Genomic DNA, 19,464 nt, shown 5'->3' on the forward strand with positions numbered 1-19,464 from the left:
TCCCTGGGGCTCTACATCCCAGGTTTTCATTGTATGTCTCTGAGGTTTCAACCAGAGCAGCTCAGCTTTTGCCTTTGTAACAAACCGAGCCTCCGTCTAAGGCTGATTTTGCACAGAGGATTCTTATGCTTTAAACAAAATAGTGTGCAAACAGCTGTTCCAAACTATCAGTAACAGTCTTTAGTCCCCACCCCCAACTTGGTTTTTATACCTTTGTGTCTGTCCCAGAGCCTTACAACATAGTAGATGCTTAATAAATATTTGTTGGAAGGTTGGATAGTTTTGTTTTATTTGTTATCTGGCTCCAATTAAGTTTTCAGCTGCCTAGCATAACAATCTAACAGTTTCTTAAACATCTAAGCCCTAACAGCCTTCGCCTCAAACCTCAAACCTGAAACACAGAGTGAGGCAGACAGTCATCCAGAGAACACACTGACATTTCTTCTGGGGTCACATAGACTATGCAAGCTCCTCATCACTAATAAACATAAGCAAATGGAATTTTCATCAGCCAGGAAGAGCGTGACATTCATCGGCAGCACAGGCCTCCCATGCTAATATTTGGATTATTTCATCTGAAACTGTCAAATTACAAGAGCATGATAAAAACTTGTAGGAACTTCATAGTAAACAGTAACTGGCCCCTTGTCAATAAGTTAGAAGAGAAAATTTTCCTGCTGCCAAAACGCATGGGCCGGAAAGACTTCAGCCCAGGCCGGCAGCCAACGAGAGAGCCTGTTCCCTGGGCAGCTTTTCTCGGCTCAAAACCACAGAGGCTGGGAGAGAATTCCCCGAGTACACCAGGGATCTGGGAGTCAGTAGCACCTTCCAGTTGCAGCTTTTTCTGTGGCTTTATTTAGGACTCGGAGTGGTTATTTAACACCTAAAGGTCTCAGATCCCTCACACGTAACATCTACTTCATCGGGTCCTGAGAGTCATGACTGCCCTGGTTTGAATCCTAACTCTTAACATACTGGCTGTGCAGTCTTGGGCAAGTCACTCCACCTCTCTGTCCTTCCATTCCCTTGCCTCTAAAACAAGGTGTTAGCATCCATCAGACAGGGTTGTCAGTGTGCAGTGAGAGGAGCAGCCTGACACGGAGCAGGCATTCAACAAACCTTAGCTATGACACATCTGCAGTTCCGAAACCAAGAGTTTTAAAAGCCAAGTTTTTGTCTTTCATTTTCTTTGAACATTTTTGTCACGTTGATATCAAAATTCACTGGGCAGCGAACCTAACCCTAACAAACATAAGGCTATTTAAGGTCTCTTTTATCCTATGTGATATGAAAATTCATGTTTCACTGCAGAAATAATGATGTGTTTGATTATGGGATGCTGCCTCGCACCAGAGAAGGAATGATATTAATGTGTGAAATACACCCTAAATTACCATCTAAAATCTGAACAGTTCTGAATTGTCAGATGCACTGGCAGAAGCATTTCCTGGAAGGGACTGGTGAGCTATGTTACTGCAGGGCCTGGTCGGAATGAAAGGAGGCGACATACGATAAGCCCTCCGCTTCGGTAGCAGCAGACCCTCGGTCCAGACTGACACTGCAGGGGACTTGCGTTTCCAGGCAGGAAGAGAGAGCAGGAAACACCCTCTCCCAGCTGATCCCTTTCTTTACTCTCCCACTGACAGGTCCTGCCAAGCCATGAAACTCTCAGCTCTTCTCTCTCTTCTATCAGCCCATTTCCCTCAGAATTCAGCTAAAGTATCTTCTCTGTGACATGATTCCTCACCCAAACTCCTGCTGACCAGGTCAAGAGCATGCGGCAGGGAGGCTGGGTGGGTTGCATCCCCTCTCCACCTCCGGGCCCTCCAACGCTAGACCGAGAAGGACTCTCACAGCATCCAGCCACGTGCTAAAGGGTGGCCGTGCGTGCTGACGTCCAAACTGCAACTGACAAGAGGGGCTTGGTCACCCACCTGACAGGCTCATACCTCCCTGGGATGGGCATTAACTCGCTTGACCACTAAATTAGATATGTCTTAAGCATAGAAACCATTATCTCACACTATTTGTTCCCTGTTGTTCTTAAAGCTTTTTTATAAATATTCTCTTAAATTCTACCATGGGCCTCGGGCATGCAATCTGTCAATATTGCTTGATTAATTCACTGACAAGCTTTTCTCAGCATCTGTATTCCTATGTTTCCTGTGGGCTCTGCCTACTTTGGCATATTTACGCTGGCACAGCCGGGGAAGCTTCTTAGGGCTATACATGTATTTTAATGCCACTAAGCCATTTCTATACTTTATATTTTGTTGAGACTCTAAACAATGGGTAGGTCCTTAGTTAGACATAGCCTCAAAGCTGTGTGTTTACTCAAAATACTTTGTAGAAACTTTCTAGAAAAGTTTGCAGAATCCTGAAACACACAACCTGAGAGCAGGTAATACTTGAGACATTGGACTTGTCCAAGGATTTGAAACTCAGGAGGTTAAAAGGCACTTTGGATTATAAGGTACCTTGTCCTCAACTCAAATCCCCACAGCCCGGGGCCAGGGTTCTCCTTTCCCCCTGCACCAGGCAGTCAGAACTGGGAGGGAGGTCTCCTCACTCTAGGTCCCCTCTTTTCATCCTCCACAGGGCCTCCCTAAGGTTGATGCCTAAGGGCTTCTTAGAATTAGCTTCACTTTGAAGACTATTCAGAACCACAGAGTGGGATGGGAGTGGCCTCAACACTTTAAAAAGCTGCAAATAAATCAAAAGATGAAAGGAGATACACGGAGCCAAGAATTCCTCCCCACCCTGCAGGAGCAATGCATTAACCAAGCAATCTGTGGTGCAGAGCACACAGGGCAGGAGGCAGGAGGCAGGGGGCAGGGGGCAGGGGGCAGGGACAAAGACTCCGCAAGGGCCCTAGCGCGTGGCGGGCAGGCAGGGGCAGGGAGGGTGTGTACCTTCTGTCCGCCATGGGTTCTCGGGCCCGTGCTTGGGGATGCCGGCTGCCCCTCACCACCGGGCCCTGGCGGCTGGCATTGATGCCGGCTGGGCCGCGCGACTCTTCACGGCTCCGGTGAAGCGGCACCGACGTGCGCACAGCCGACACCACGTGGCCGGAGAAGGCGTGCGCCGGAGCTCCGGGTCGCGGGCTGCCACGCGCACGGTAAGATCCGGGCAAGCAAGGCCGGGTCTGCTCCATCACACCACCGCTGCAACTGCGGGAGCAGGCGGACCAGGGGCCCCAGGAGCCCCAGACGCCTGGGACTCCGCCACCGCTGTCCTCGGGGGCGCCCTCGGCTGCTACCATCCGCTGAGGGACCTGCGGAGACAGAGGTCTGTTAGGGGACCAGGACACCCGCTCCTGCTTCGCTCTCAAAGACTATGGATAACCTGACAGGCTTGTCCATTAGGCACAAGTAGGCACGGGGCCTGTTTTAAAATTTGAAGAATAAAATGAGTATAATCCCACCCAGATCATATTTGTCTTTAAACCTGTGTACTCATAAAATATAATTTTAAATGTTTTTTATGGAGGAAGGGACACACCAAGGCACAAGTGCTCGGGGCTTAGGAAAGTCATAATGTAGTCCTTGCTTTGGGTGCCGTGGCTTTGGAGGGCTCAGCGTGGTTCCCTCGCCTTGTAGTGAGGCTCCGCCTTCGCCTGGGCGTCCCCTTAGCCTCAGTCAGGCTGGAAAGGGATTTAGGGCAGATGGACCCGTACAGAGCAGAGAGCCTGGCACTACATAGTCACAGTCACAGTTTGGACAGTTCCTGCTTCCACGGTGAATCAGGGGAGGTGGAAACATCGGAAAGTTTTAAAGTTCTATCCAGAGGGCGAGTGTACACTTCCCTTTATTTCACTTGCCATTTCCCAGAGACCTACCCCACCAGGCCTGGCATGGTGCTAATGGTGAGTGCCTATTGTGCCTTCATTATGCAGACATGGTTGAGCACCAGCTGTATACGAGTACTGAGCTAGTACCTGAAGACAAAGAGAAAAGCACCTCAGAGCCACAAGTATGGCCTGAACGGGGCAGCAGAAGAGCTCTGAAGAGCCAATCCAAGGTTGGGGGAGGTTCCTGGGGGTACTAGCTGCCCTAGCTGGGTGAAGGGGGGTGGGGCATTGAGAAGGCATCAGAGGTGGGAACAGAGAAATAGCTGTAATCACACAATGGCCACTGAGTGCCAGGGAGACGTGTAATCTCCAGCCCTCACAGCAGCCCTGGTTACCGCCACTCTCACCTTGCAGAGGTGAGGTTCCCCAACTCAGGTTGAGGCGGGTGACCTGCCCCAGCTGCGTCAGTTCAGCAAGGCTGGGACTTAAGTCCGTCCAGCTCCCCGCTCTCTCCCCAGCAGGTGGCTGCTTTTGTGCTTCTGGTCCCCTCTTCTGGAATGTCCTTCCTTTCCATGGGACAAGCAACGCTGTGACTTTCCTTAGAAGGTGGGTTTTTCAGCAATCCTCAGGCTTCCATTGAAAATGCAAAAAGGCCTCCAGATTATCTTACCCCCCACCCCCACCCCTTTTTTTTACATGTTGGTTTTGGGCAGCATTGTTTGGCCCAAGAGCTCCAAGACCTTTCACACTTGCACTCCTGCTTTTTCCCCATACTACCCCTGGGCAGTGAGAAAGTCCAGGGACTGTCTGCCCCGTGTGGGGAGCACACCGAGAAAGCTGGGTTCCTTCACCCCACAGACGGGAACGAGAGATGGAGCTCGAGGGACCTCAGAGTGGGCTGTGAGCAAGCCGGAGGAAGTCCACGTGCTCAGCAAGCGCCACCACTGCTGTTGCCGAACTATGTCACTAAAAGCAAGGACTCAGCTCATGGGTAGAGGCCTTGTCCCCAGGCATGCACTTGGCCAGCCTGAAGCCACGGGACTGGTTCAATTGGGGCCACTTCCTGTCTTCTGCATTCCAGTACACGGAGTAGTTCCAAGGTTCCTGAAGGTTCAGGGTCTAACCAAGGGAGCATGAGTAAGAAAGGGAGGCCAGGGAACAAATGAGAGTCTTCGCAGCGGCTGAAGTCCAGAGCCGGGTGTCAGACAGCCACGGGGGCCCGAGGGAGCTGCGGTCGGAGCACGGGCACCGCGGGAGGTTCCGTGGCGGGAAGTCTGCAGCTCCTCACCACCCACGTGTGAGCAATGCGAGCAGCAGATGTGGTAAGCACCGGAATGATGAATACACTCCAGTCATCACGGCTACGTTGGGAGCCCCAGAGAGAAGGCTTTTTGTCTGCTTATAAATACAAAACAAACAGGAAAACAAGCTTTTGTTCTTTCTTCTCTTCCCACACATGTCCTGATTTATTAATATCAAACTGATGGTGGGTTTACTGAGGTTATACAAATGCCTAATCAGACCACAGTCTTGATATAGAAAAAAATCCCTAAACTGTGGGTAGTGAGTTGAATGGTGACCCTGCCCCAAAGATATGTCCATGCCAGGACCCAGAACTTGTCAATGTGACCGGATTTGGAAAAGGGTCATCGCATAGGTCATTAAGGATCCTGATATGAGAGTAGCTTGGATTGTCCCGGTGGGCCCTACATCCAATGACAAGTGTCCTTGTAAGGATGAGTCCACGTGACCACCCATGCAGAGACTGAAGTGAAGAAGCCACATGCAGGAAGGCCCGAGTCCCCAGGAGCTGGAAGGAACAAGGAGGGAGCCGCCCCCAGTCGGGAGCGCTTGCGGGCCTGGCAGCACCTGGAGTTTGAACTCTGGCCTCCAGAAGTGTGAGGAGATAAGTTTCTGCTGTTGTGAGCCATCCAGTTTGTGGTAATGTGTTATGACGGCCCTAAGGGACCAATACAGCGTGTTAGTACTTCTAAGACAAGAGAGGAAAGGGGACAGACATTTGCAGAGCACCTTTTCTGTGTCCGGCACGGTGCAAACCGCTCTTGTGCACGGCAGTGGGTTCTATTGGCACAGGCCCCTCAGCCTCCCTAGGAGGTTGGTGTGACTTGGTCTCTTTCACAGGGAAAAACCGAGGCCCAAGAGCTGTATGACTTGCCCACAGTCTCAGACTAATGCGGGGCGCAGACAGGACTCTAACTGAGGTCTCCTGACTCCACTCTAGTGTTTTTGTGTTTCCCCTGCTGCATGTCCCCTCCCTGCCAGTGCTGGCGGAGAACAGGAGGGTGAAATGGGAAATAAATCCGCTCTGATGGTTCCGGTATTGCAGAAGGACAGTAGGGATAAACAAATGAAGGCAGAGTAGGTTTCCCACACATTTGGGGATTTCAGTTACCACTTTGGTAACACAGATAATTAAGGCACTATCCATACTGTTTGTGTTAGATGTGCACTAAAAATCCACTTCCTACAACTAATCCTACTCTTGATTTACTTTCCTGTAGCCAAATGGAGCCGGGTCCCTGGGAGAGAGGGGACATGAAACCGCATTCCATCCTATCCTATTCATAAGAATTCTCTAGTATATGGTTGAATTGTGGTGAGTGACTTGAAATTCTATCTCAGTCCCCATGGTGTAGATCTAACCACATTCCCAGAATTGTGTTTTTATAGTACGCAGCCAGAAACAAAGGGGAAGGGGGCAGAAAAACAGAAAGGAAGGAAGGAAGGTGGGGGGAAATGCAGAGAAGGAGAAAAAAAGGAAGAAAAATCCAAGAAAAAATATAAAGGGAGAAGGGCCTCGGACGTCAGCCTCCTAGTCTCACCAAGCACCCACCCTCTGTCCATCCCTTCCCACCCCCCAAAGGACCCTCCTCCCTCCTTCTCCCTGATAGTCAAGGGGTTCTCTGTCAGTCCAGATGGGAAAACTTCCAAGTCTTCTGTGCCATAATATTCCTAAAATTAGGACTAACAAGACCTCTTTTAGTCAGTGACAAACCACAAAACCAAGGAATAAATCCTGGTGAGAGACAACAAACCACCGACAGTCACCTGCCAGTGCGGTGCCCCTCCCCCCACACACACACAGGTGTGTGAAGACTGGAGCGGAGAACCTGAGGCACTTCTGAAATGCACCCCAAATGCTGATGTCCTCATGTACAAAGAAGTCAACCAGTCAGTAAGAAAAAGACAAACAACCCAATGCAAATAAGGGACTGAGGGCATGAACAGGTAGTTTATAGTCATTACGGATTGAATGTTTGTGTCCCCCTCAAAATTCATATATTTGAAGCCCTAATCCCCAATAAGACAGTATTTGGAGATGGGACCTTTGGGAGATAATTAGGTTTAAATAATGTCATGTGGGTGGGACTTCAAGATGGGACTAGCGTCCTTAGGAGAAGAAGGAGAAAGGATAGAGCTCTCTGTCTCTCTGCCACAAGAAGACCTAGCAAGAAGCCAGCCGTCTGCAGGCCAGGAACAGAGTCCTCACCAGGGAAACGAACCTCTCAGTGCCTTGATCTTGGACTTCCTAACCTCCAGAACCATGAAGATAAACCACCCAGTCTATGATTTTTAGTTATAGCAGTCCAAGCTGACTAATATAACAGAAAAATACATGAAAACAGTTTGACATCATATATCATCAAATAAATGCAAAACAAAAACAACAGAATTCCATTTTATCCCATTAGATTAGTAAAGATTATAAAGTTTACAACATTATAAAGTTTACAACATTACAACATTATATGGCAAGAGCATTCACCGCTAATGGGAGTGTAAATTAGGGTGGCTCCTTTGGAGGGAGCTCTGCAATATCTATCAAAACTTTAGATGCACGCCGCTCTATCTCCGGCAGTTCACCCCGGAGAAATGCTCAAAACTACTGCATAAAACCATGCAAGTTGTGTTTCTAGACTTTTATCGCAACCTTTTTTGTAAGAACAAAATCCAAAAAATCTGGAAACAAAGCAGGAGGCTGCTTCAGTGATATCTGATCTGTCCAAACAATGGGATGCAATCTATGTGCAGAGCAAGGCGGGCGTACCTGTCAAAGTGGACAGCTATTTATAGTGTACGAATTAGTGGCAGGCAAACAAGGGGTAGAACAAGAAGTGTATGGAGAATAAACCTATCTGCAGATACTAAGCATTAGGTTGAAACACAAACAATTACTGAAATTTGACCATTCCTGATCCACAAAAATGCAATTTCATGATTCACTGCTTCAAATGATTCAGCACGATTCAACCTAACTTGAGTAGCTTCCGGCAATGAAAACAGCCCAATGGGAAAATCTTTCGCCACTAAACTGGGCAACGTGGATGAAAAACTAAAATGTAGTGTGACCTACCCACCTACCTACCACCACCTTCATATAACTGGCTGGCTGCCCCCGGGAGGCAGAGTCAGTAAAATTTACCGTCATTCATGAGCGCACAGGACTTCTCCTTTGGGCATGTCCAGCAATATTCGGACTGACCTTTGGGGTGGTTAAGGTTCCATACTGTTCACACGTGAACAGATGCTCACTAAAATCTGAGTGATTATTTTTAAAGGGCATCATACGCAGACTACTGGACCCTAAAAACTTTAGGGTAAAATTACTTAAATGATTAAAAGAATAAAATAAACAAAAGGGATCTTGTGTTATGGAAGGCGATGCACTGCTCTAAGCAGCAGGGTGGGTGACGAGGTGTATGTAGGACAGCTGTAGCCTTCCCTGGCAGGGCGAGAACTGCCACTGACAGAACGGGAGGGACACACTGGAGGGTTACGGAAGGAAGAGCTGATTAGAGCTAGCAAAAATATCCTTTGTCTGCAAATATCCTCTATCTGCCTGAACTGCTTTAACACAAGCCTAACATCTGGTACCAGATTCACTTCAAGGCTTCTTCTTTCCATTTTGCAGATGCGCTCATTGAGGTGCAGAGTGCCCTAGAGGATAAAGCACAGGCTTTGAAAACACACACGAGAGACAAATCATGCAAGTCTGACATGCTGCTGGGTAAATGAAGTGCATTAATGAAGTAAAGCGTCACACACACTGCCAGGCACGCAGCAGGAACCCGGCAGACCTCCATGTCACCCCTTCCTCGGGAGAGCTGACGCCACCAGTCGCGGTGTAAGTTTTAAATGTGTAAGCGGCAGGTCCAGCCGCTTATGATAGGGCCTGCCTGGAGTGAGGCTAGGGTAGGGTAAAGGGGCACTGGTATATTTTGGATAAAATCCCCCAAACCTCCTATTATCCCCTTCCTCATATTAAAACAACTGTTTAATATTGTGGTGCCTCTCTAACTGGTACTATGGGGCATAAGCCAGGGAGCAGGAGAAAGGAGGGCAAGCAGAGATGTAGGAGAATCAGAGTAAACACGTCCCATTTGACTCAGCTTGGGCCATGCGAAAGAAGAGGCTGTGCTGGAACTAGAGGGGGGAGTGAAATCCCCCAAAGCTTTGGAGTTGGAGGAGGTAACTAATGACACTTTGGGATTGGTTGTATGGAAGTTAGTATGAGGCAGGGATGTTTGTGCAAATGTATATTGACAGGAAGGGGAGTGTGTAGGGCGGCCTGGCAACAACTCTCCTTTCCCTGGGTCCTTCAGGAATCACCCCTCCTCACTGGATTTTAAAGTGCGGTGGGAATATATCTTGGGAATGTATCCCAGCTAAAGCCAAGCAGGCAACGTGGGCCAACTGGACACTCCCACCCTGGAATGGGAATCTCCAGCAAAGTGGCCGAGAGACCAGGAGTGGAGGTGGGTCCTGCACCCTGGCACTAGCTCCCTGACCAGCTGTTTGTGCTTTGAAACCACCCCTCTTGCTCTGGGGTTGCCTCGGTGCCCACCTGTCCCCTCGGCTTGTTCCACTCAAATTCTCCATTGCTCATGTTAGTTTCTGTTGCTTGCAGTAAGGAACCCTAATTCATATCTAAATGATTGCAAATATCACAATACATAAAGTTCCGTAATCAAGACAACATGAAATAAGCCAGGTCCATTTCAGTATAGGACTTGGAGGGGATAAGACAGTGCTGTCTTAACTTGCCAGAAGCCTTGGGATTACAGGAGTCCCGGGCCGGAGGATTCGAATGCAGACAGTAATTGACCAAAGTCATCAGAACCAGAGGACCCAGGTGTCCATGAGACACGATGGCCTGAGTGAATGAGAGGCTCACAAGCACAGACAGCAAGCAATCTCAGAGAGGAAGAGAAGCAACCAGCAGAGCGGTTGTGGCTGTGTTTTATTTCATCATCATTTTTTAAAGGGGATAAATGTATTTGACCATAATAGAAGGATGGTCAAATAAATTAGGGCTTAATAACTCAATGAAATATCCTAATCACAAACAATACAAAGCAATATCAAAATAGTCTTGTAATGCAATGTTAAGTGGAAGTGCCAAATACAAACTTGTAACTGTATCAGGACTCTAATAACATAAAGATTCTGTGGGTGCATAAGCAAAGCCTGGAAGGAGACGTGGAAAAATGAAAATACACAATCTGTTCCTGAAGCTAGACACGGGGTAGGTTTCCTTGTAATTTAAAAACTTCAGTCATGGTTACAGTATTGCTCGCTCAATAAATAAAAATAAATAGACTAAATGGAGAAAGATTCAGAACAGATTGCAGAGGGTGCGAGGCAGGGAGTAAGTCGAGTTGTTGGTAGTCCTTGTCACAGAAAGCCCGGGAATTTCTCATGGTCACCAGTAGAGCTGTAACTAGGAACAGCCCTAAATGTTTTCAATGTATTTGGTTTCGGTCTTAATGTAAAATCATGTAAGATTTCACTGCTTTCTAATTTTCTTTCTACAAAATTAAACCCACCATCTGTTCTTCATAGAAAACGAGTCACATGCAAAATCTGAAATTCAAGTCTCATTCTAGGAGGGACTGGAAAAAGTAGGATTGCTTTTACCCACATAATAACCAAGTCGACACCCTAAAGCAAACATTACAAAAATACACCTTGGAGTTTGAGCCCAGAGAGCAAAGTGTTGGACAGCTGAGAGCAAAGGAAAGCAGGAGCGCACTGCCGGCAGCTCAGCTAGGACATCTGTTACCTGGGACGCTGCGCAAAAGCCTGGGGAGGTGGTACACCTTCAAAAAGAAACTCCAACCTCAAACCAAATCTAAATTAAGGACCACTGTGATGGTTTTCTCTGAGACACAAATACTGCCTTACATCTCAAGCAACTCTCTTGATTTTGACCCAACACACTGCAAAGGTCCTAAATCTTATATCCCAGCAATGCCAGCAGATGCAAAATGAATGTAAGAACCTCACAGCTATGGGAGACTGGAGCAAAATGCTCTCGGCCTTGACCATTGCAACAGAATACCCCACGTAGTAATTTATGCATAAATGAGTTCTACAAATGCATTTCAGGAACAGCTGAAAGGCTTCATTTGCACAAGACCATAACAAAGGAGGAGAGAGTGGAGGCCAAGGAGAAAATAGATAAATGTGAAAATCAAGTTGTAGCTAAAGCAGGAGCCACAGATAAGAAAACAACCACTGACTGCAGCCAACCAAAAGCTCAGCAGGTGGGAATTTGGTTGTCCCCGCAAATTCCAGTCCTGTGTGTAGGGCCTTAAGGCTGTTTCTCAGTTCCTGTATCCTCCCAGTTGATGAGTCCTTACAGCAAGTGACCTCAGATATCTCAAACTGTACCGTATTCATCCACAGGTATGGTACTGAATACAAACTCTGACCCAAACACTGGAATAAAACACAACGTACCGCCTGTCCTTCCATTCCTAGTCCTGTTGTTTCTCCATGTGTGACCCTTGGAGTACCTGCAACACCCTCAACCCCACATCTACCTCAGATGTGCAGATTCCTGGCTCCTACATCACACCTAGTGAGTAAGAACCTCTGGGGTAGGGCCCAGGAATAAGCATTTTAAACAAGCTTCCCCAGTGATTTAAATGCATCCTGTGGTCTGAGAATCACCAGCCACTGGATACCTGTAGGTGAGGCTCAAAGAGGAAAGCACTCAACTGATCTTACCTTCCAGGCTTTGGAGCTCCACCGCCCCTTCCTTAGCTCCCAAATGCTCAAGCCACAATATTTCTTACCCTCACATTCCCTGCTTTTTTTGACCTACCCCTTTTACTTCTGCCATTCGAGTCGAGGTCAAATCAAAGTTTATCATACAAGAAAGGAAAAACAGCCATGGAATGATACCTGCCTAACATGGGATCCAGGCTAAGCAGACTCCATTTGTAATGTGCTTTTAGAGCAGCAACAGGAACTGTGGAAAGATGAAAGAAGAAGGAAGGGAAGACTCATGGGAAACCCTGGCCTGGGCCCTGTTTTCTGGCCCCAAGACTGCTGTTACTCACTCCGTGATCTGGGGCGAGTCGGTCTGTGGCTGTGGGCTTCAGTTTCCATATCAGTAACATGAGCTGGCTGAGCTTGATGAGGGCCAGGGTCCCTTCCACTGCTAACAGGCTCTGATTTTTCCTGGAAGAGCATTTACATTCCTTGCCCCATACTGATTCTCTTCTAGAACCACAACAGAAAGAGGCAATCCCACAGGTCGTGCCCAGGGTTGCCCACTGCCAGCAGAGCAGGCTTTAAGCATAGACGATCTTCCCTAAATGCCGAAATGTGTGGCCACGATATTTAGAGGCAGGACCCAGCCAAAAGGATGGAATGAGGTAAATATTTGGATGGGATCTGCATAATCGGAAACACTCCCACTTCTGAAATTGACCTGACTCTTTCATCACCAGCCACATGGAAACCGTCCTCGGTTATAACTAGAAAAATAACACAGAGCATGTGCCTGGGTACCAAGCCTGCCTGTGTTGCTGCACAGTTACTCAGGAAACAGGAGCAGACGTCTCTGTGTGCAAGGCCTGGGTGTGTCCTTTTGTGCAGTGGCTGGCCCATTTGGCCTTGTGCTCTCGACAGCAATTGCCTATCGGCAACCCAAGCCAACGAGGACAGTCAAAATAAAATGAGTAATTCACATAATGAAGAGTGCCGGCTTCTGGACCCAGCGGTTAACTTGAGGAACAGCCACCTTCCAACAGAGGATCCTGCCTGCTGACTCGCCCTTCCGCATCTAGCAGCCCTCAGGAAGCAGCTGGAGCCAGCAGGCCCCCGAAGAACAGGCAATTCAAAAACCTGTCCCTGGAACGTGTTCACGTCCAGCACAGAGCAGAGCACACAGTAGGTATTCTACAAATGGTTTGCTGAATGAATGCGGCTGCACATGGCTTGAGATGAGACGCTACCCAGGTTCCCTGCCTCAGTCTTTTCCTTGCCCAATCAGACCTCCCCATGCTATTTGCTTGAATTCCAGCTCTACTGCGTTACTCTCTTGCTTATCAATGTCTCTTGAGTTCTCACTCTCCAACAGGTAAGTTGCAAGCATTCTTTGCCATGGCTTTCTAATGCTTTCATAATACGGCCTCTCCCTCCCACTCCAGCTCCAATTCTACTTCTCTCCTACCACCCCCAAGGCTCATGGCCTGTTCTCCTCTCCTGCCTTCACCACACTGCTCTCTCAGCTCCAATGCTCTCTCCCCCTTCTCCCCTCTTCTCTGCCTGTGAACTTCTACTCAGCACTGAAGACCTTTCGCATACTGGTCAAGTGGTCTCTCTCCCCAGCTCCAGAGCCACTGCACACATCCCTCTCCACAGCACCCTACCACCGGGCACCACAGTTATCGGTGTCCGAGCCAGCTCCCCAGCAACATGTGAGCCTCTCCGGGCGGGGATGCTGTCTGACTTCTCCTTCTGCTCCATCCAATCTCACTAACAGTGCCGCACAGAGCCTGTCACCTGGCGGGCCCTCGGCAAATGTTTGAAGGATGGATGAATGGCCACAGGGATGAGTGAATGACAAAGGCACCAACTACTTATTTCCCTGCTCATTTGGTTCCTGAAATGCCAAGCACCTCCTCTCAGTGGAAGCACACGTCACAGCTGTTCAGCTGCCAGATTGGTGCTCTCTGCTGCCTCTGCTGTTTTCCTTGTCCAAGTGCCTAAAGGACAAGAGACTGACAATCCAGATGACAGTTCTCCTGTGTCTTCAAAGTTAAGAACTTGGTATTTCATGTTCTGTCTCCTGCTTGCTGAAACTTTCTCTCTCCTTGACTCCAGGATGCCATCCTGTCCTGGTTTCCTCCTAAACTTCTCTTCTCCTTTTCTATCTGTTTAGTTCTTCTACCTGATGGCTGCTCTTTCGTGTGCTCCTCAAATGTTAGGACTCTGTCCTGGGCCTTCCAGTCTTACCCAGACCTTTTTATAGGGCAATACTGTAGCGTCAGCAATGATCTTCCTATTGGTGTCTCCCTCATCCACAGGTAGCCCCAACTCTCCCCCAAGCACCAGATTTACATTCCTCATAGTCAGCTAGACACATCCACCAGAATGATGTGTGGGCTTTTCATACTTGATGCATCACCTAACCAGGCCCTGAACACCTGCTCCATCTTCTGAACTCTCCATTTTCTGGTTCATCCGGAAGTGGTTCCAAACCTCACCCCACAACTGGACACAAAATTAAACCAGTGTTACCTAAGAAATAGCTCTGTACTCTGTCCCTTTTTCTCCATTCTCATAGCCCATGGTTAGGTCAAGGCCTCACTCCCATTGGCTTTTACCTGGTCTCTATCCATTCAACTCCCCCTTTCTGCAATTCCAGAATTACATTCTCAAAAACAGGAGCCCTGTGTTTATTGATTTCCTTGAGCTCCCCTTTGCCTCTGGGGCTAAATCCAGTCCCTCAGCCTCGATCACTAGGCCCTTCACCTCGTGACCTCTGTCTGGCCCTACAGCTTCCCCTGTCAGCACTCCCTGAGCTTGACTTGTCACGCACCCACACCGAGCCTTATGCAGCTCTGTGCCTTGGACAAAAGTCCTCCCTCACCCCCAGCTTACCTCACCCGATAAATTCAAGATCCACCCTGTAGCCTGCCTCGGCTCCCTGGTGAGGACAGCATTTGGAGCACACTTCACTACAGTCCACTCTAATTTCTGTTCTTACTTGTCCCACACCCCGAGTTGTGAAACAACCAGGTATAAATCTCTTATGCTAATTTAAAAATGGAGTCAGTACAAAACTGAAAACAAAAAATTCAAATGAACAATATTAATTTCATGTGATAGATGGTTAATGGGATGAAACAGACATGTTGGGTGTGACTATAAGAGGTATGTAAGCCTTTAAAGTTCCACCTACTGACTACATTCTTCTGAATTTGAACACAATAGACCATCATTTGAGTTATTAGTTTTTTCTTTTCAAAAAATGAACTTGTTTTAAATCACCAATTCATTATATTGAAGGATCAGTCTATAAGGCTGAAAAGCTTAAAATGCTACTTAATGAAAATAAATCACTACCATTTACCACTGTACTTACTGCTAATGAGCTAGGGTGAGTGGCCCACAAAAGACAGAGCCAACAGTGAAGCTGAAGTGGGTGTGGTCCGACCTCTGCAGGACCTCAGGGGCCCTGGGGGGGCGGGGGGGGGACTGGCTCCCTGTGTGGTAACTCCATGTCTCCACCCTTTCATGGATTCAAAAATTTAAAAATCTTTTCTCTCTAGAACAGAGGTATTCAGTTAATAAACTATCTCAGATTATCTAGAATAGACTTATGTTAATATTTTTAGGTTATCAAAATGAAAATTCTAAACTAAAAAAATCCAAGTTAAGTTGCAGACCACCGAGAATATACCCAAGATTCCAGAGACCTATAGCTCCTCAGCTTACAAAGCATATTTTTAAAAAAAATTACAGCTGATGCTCAGAGCCAGAATCTGTCCCCAGGCTGGGCTGGCTCCAAAGCTCAGGCTTTTCTTCCTAACCCCCTGGTGCTTAATTCTCAAGAATAGTGGCTACCAAAGGCCTTCACAGACCGTAAAGTCCTATACAATTGTCAGTTTAGTCTTGGTTATTATTACTGATATGTGTAAAACACAATACTTTAGAAGAGAAACTGGAATTTTGTCAGGAAATACTCTGTCTTGCATAATACAATGCTTCTTTAAGGATTATAATAATTATATCAGTTCTTCCCATATAGGTAAAAGGTTACCACTCAAGTCTGACATTATGCGATTGAGGAGGTGAAGATGTTACATGGTGGGGCAAAAGTGCATTTATAGTTGTGAGGACATGAAACACAGAGTTTATTCTTGTATTATTGATTGATTGATTATTGTAGTGTCTGTTGTTATTAACATACTTTTGCCCGCCCCTCTATTTATATGCTCTGTGGGAGCAGGTCATGGAAATAGGTAAGTAGAAAACCTAAGCCCTGGCCAGGTAGCTCAGTTGGTTAGAGCACTTCTGTATACGCCAAGGCTGTGGGCTGGATCTCCGGTCAGGGCACATACAAGAAGCAACCAAAGAATGCCTCAATACAAGTTGTAACAAAAAATCAGTGTCCCTCTCTCTGTCTGTCTGTCTCCCTCTCCCTTCCCCTCTGTCTCTCTCTCACTCTCACTCTAAAAATCAATTAATAAATAAATAAGTGAATGAAAAAGAACACCTAGGTGCCTCCGACAAAGGAAAATGTGCTGAGGAGCCATGGCACTGATGGGCTCGGGAAAGGCCTCCGCTTACTCAGGACCGCCCCTGGGCAGCCGCCCCTGGATGCAGCGCCTATTAACCTGGGCTGCAAACACGTTTTCCATTTCCGAAGTCCACTTACACTCCCTGGTTACCATTCTGAGACCCTTCCAAGCATGTCCGACAACTTACAAAATCCCTTTCCTTATGTTTAAATAATATTTATTTGATTCTTGAAGGAAGAGAGGAAACTAATGTGTACAAGCCCCTATCACGTGCTAGGCACTTTACTAATGTACTTGATTTAATCTTCAAAGTTGAAGATTAAACTTTGAAGATTAAACTCTTTCTTACCAATCAGATCTTCTGTTAAATGTCACCTCCTCAAAGAGTCCTCCTTGACTCCACCATCTAAAGTAGAAGATGCACGTGTGTGCACACGCACACACACATGCACATGGTCACTACCACTTTGCCCTGCCTGTTCATTTTCCTCATAGCAGTTATTACCATATGAAATGTGTATGGTCCGTTCCTCCCATTTGGAATAGAAATGCCTCGTTATGTGAGAGGATCCTGTGCTTCTTATTTACCTCTAGTCCCTGGCACATAGTGGGTGCTTTATGGCTGTCAAATGAACAAACCCTACCAGATAGGAACTATCTTGCTGCTATAACTGAGACACTGATACAATCTGCCAAAAGTTAGGCTGCTAGGAAGTGGTACAGTCACAATTCAAACTCCTCTCTCCCTGCTCCAGAAGCCAACATGCCCGCCTCCCAGGCTTCTCTTACTGAGGTTATTGGAAGCACATCAAGGGACACCAGACATCCAAGAAAAGATGTGTGGCACCTTTCCAAACTACCAACTTCCTCAAGGGTTCAAAAAAAGTGTGTGTGCATGTGAATTTTGTCTTAATGTTAAATGTGTTAAAATACTGTTTAAAAAGTAAAACAATAGGTTATGTTTTGAGACAGAATGCCACATTTCCATGAAAGTTTAAAAAGAAAAAGACTAGACCTCAATGAAATGCTGAGCCTTCAGCAGGCCACTCGGGGCCACCCCAGAGGCTGGATGTGTGCTGGAGTGTGAGCTTGTGTGTGCCTGTGTATGTAGTTCACACTCTTCTGCCGATAGGACATTTGGGGGAAGACATTTGGGAAGTCCCCAACTGTACTAACCACCACCCAGAAGTGCTGAGCTTGCAACAATTTAGCAGGGAGCAAATTACCCAAAGGCGACCACCCTCAACAATGATCTTTAGAGCCACAGAGGATGTCTTCACAGAAGGAAAAGTCTACAGACCTCAGCTGAAGGGGTCTGGGCGAGAGGCACACACATATGAAAAATCAAGTCTGTTTCTCAGGGTTGCAAAGCCGCCTTCCCAGAGCCGTTCAGAACAGAACTGAAGTGTCATCCCAGGGTGGCACAGGTGTGGTCTTGCCTAAAAGAAGAAATCTCTGGAAGTTATTTCCATCTCGAGGTCTCTAGGGTCTAGACCACCGGCAGCAGCCAAATTGGGAGCTCCCTACACTGTTTCTGGAATGATAAAAAAAAAGGGGGGCCCCTCTTAACAGTCTCTGGCTTAATCTGAAACTTCTGCCCCAGACATTCACAGGAAGGATTGCCTGGCCCAGAGTCTTGCTCGGTCAGGGAACCAAACCCTCCGGCAGTGCCCATCTCCTGGAGGTGAGCTCTTCCTGCCTGTTAGGTGAACGGGAACACCTACCTGCCCATGCGAACATGTGTCACGTGTATGGCAGAGAAGGAGCCCCTTTCTGCAGCACTCCGAGGCTTCCCCAAACATTTAAAGTCTCCCTGGCTCTGAACCAAGAATCCCTCTCAGAGCCAACAGCTTACAGCCCATTAAAAACCCTGTGCAAATGCAAACACTCTTTCCATTAGACAAGGAAGAAACAAGAACCACGTCTTGGGACCAAGCTAGCAGTTGTTGAAACTAGACTAGGGGCTGAAGTCCCTGAAGAGGAAATATCACTGTATTAAAAACCACAACTATTTCCAGTGCTCACAGTCAATTACATGGGAGACCAGAGGTGCCGCTGGAAGCGCAGGGAGGGAAAGCAGACTCTGCCACATTCGGGCTGGACTGCTTGGGGGAAACCAGAGGCACCTCTGGATTTTCAGCTGCTTGAGGTCTGAGACCTGGTGTGTTTAACAGTGGGAAGACTATATTAGGACATGCATAAAGTCATTTAATCCACACCCCAAGCCTGCGAGATGAGGAGCATCCTCATTTCATCAATAGGAGTCACTAATCAGTTAGAATCCAGATGCCGACTGAACCACACTTATCGGTGAGCAGAGGTACCATTTTGAAAGCCTCCATCCTTCCTGCCCTTGCTTCCTCTCCACAGAGCCCTCCGACTCTTTCTTTACGACCACTTGAGAGTGTTGGCCACTGCTCTGGGATTAAAGAAGACAGAGCCTCCATTTAGACCTCAAGTCCAAGCCATATAATACACTTGAGCTTTGTCAGAACTCTGCATTGGGAGTCATTAGGCGCTGAGCCAGAGAAAGTGTTTTCTGGCACTTTAGTCACAACACAAACCTTTATACTGTGAATTGGATATAACGAAAATGATTTAAAATGAGCACACCCTCCATCCCCTGGATATTAGCCATATGAGATTCCCATGGGAAGGCGGCCTGGGGCGTGGGAGAACCCGCTTCGCCCACAGCACGGCACACGCACCCGCGTGGCCTGCCAGTCTCCTCCTGCTGGTGGCTGAGAACGGAGCTGCCAGGAGTTTTGATTTTGTGTTCCCCACCCTGACGGCTTACTTCAGTTTTCTGCTTTATTGATTATAACAATGGATTATGATGACCATGGCCTATAAATGTTACCAAAACATACTCTGTGTGCATTAAAACACTTTATTGATTGACTTCTTAACAGAAAATTATTTTGTTATTGCAGGTACAAAACTCTTGATCACAACCTTTTCCTTTCTGCAAACAATAGCTTTCATCACTTGATGTCTTAGCACAGAGCTCTCAGGACTGTAACTAGACATTATACCTACACTCACCACACTTTGTTTCCCATCTATTGCTGTCTTGGGGTCTCCCTCCCTTAGGACTCCCATTAGCAGAAT

At 47.4% G+C, this 19,464-nt stretch overlaps 1 protein-coding gene across 2 annotated transcripts in view; it reads right to left on the reverse strand.

Moving 5' to 3' along the window:
- Positions 1-19,464, reverse strand: part of THSD4 (thrombospondin type 1 domain containing 4) — a 585,083-nt gene that overhangs the window by 483,058 nt on the left and 82,561 nt on the right. For both annotated transcript variants that reach the window (XM_037137274.2, XM_053656867.1), the window contains one exon: positions 2,913-3,274. In XM_037137274.2, coding sequence (XP_036993169.2) covers positions 2,913-3,274 — 362 coding nt within the window. The remainder of the gene's footprint in view (positions 1-2,912; positions 3,275-19,464) is intronic.

This window comes from Artibeus jamaicensis, unplaced genomic scaffold, assembly GCF_021234435.1.
Source record: "Artibeus jamaicensis isolate MK-2021 breed Jamaican fruit bat unplaced genomic scaffold, CSHL_Jam_final scaffold_286, whole genome shotgun sequence".
Lineage (NCBI taxonomy): Eukaryota > Metazoa > Chordata > Mammalia > Chiroptera > Phyllostomidae > Artibeus > Artibeus jamaicensis.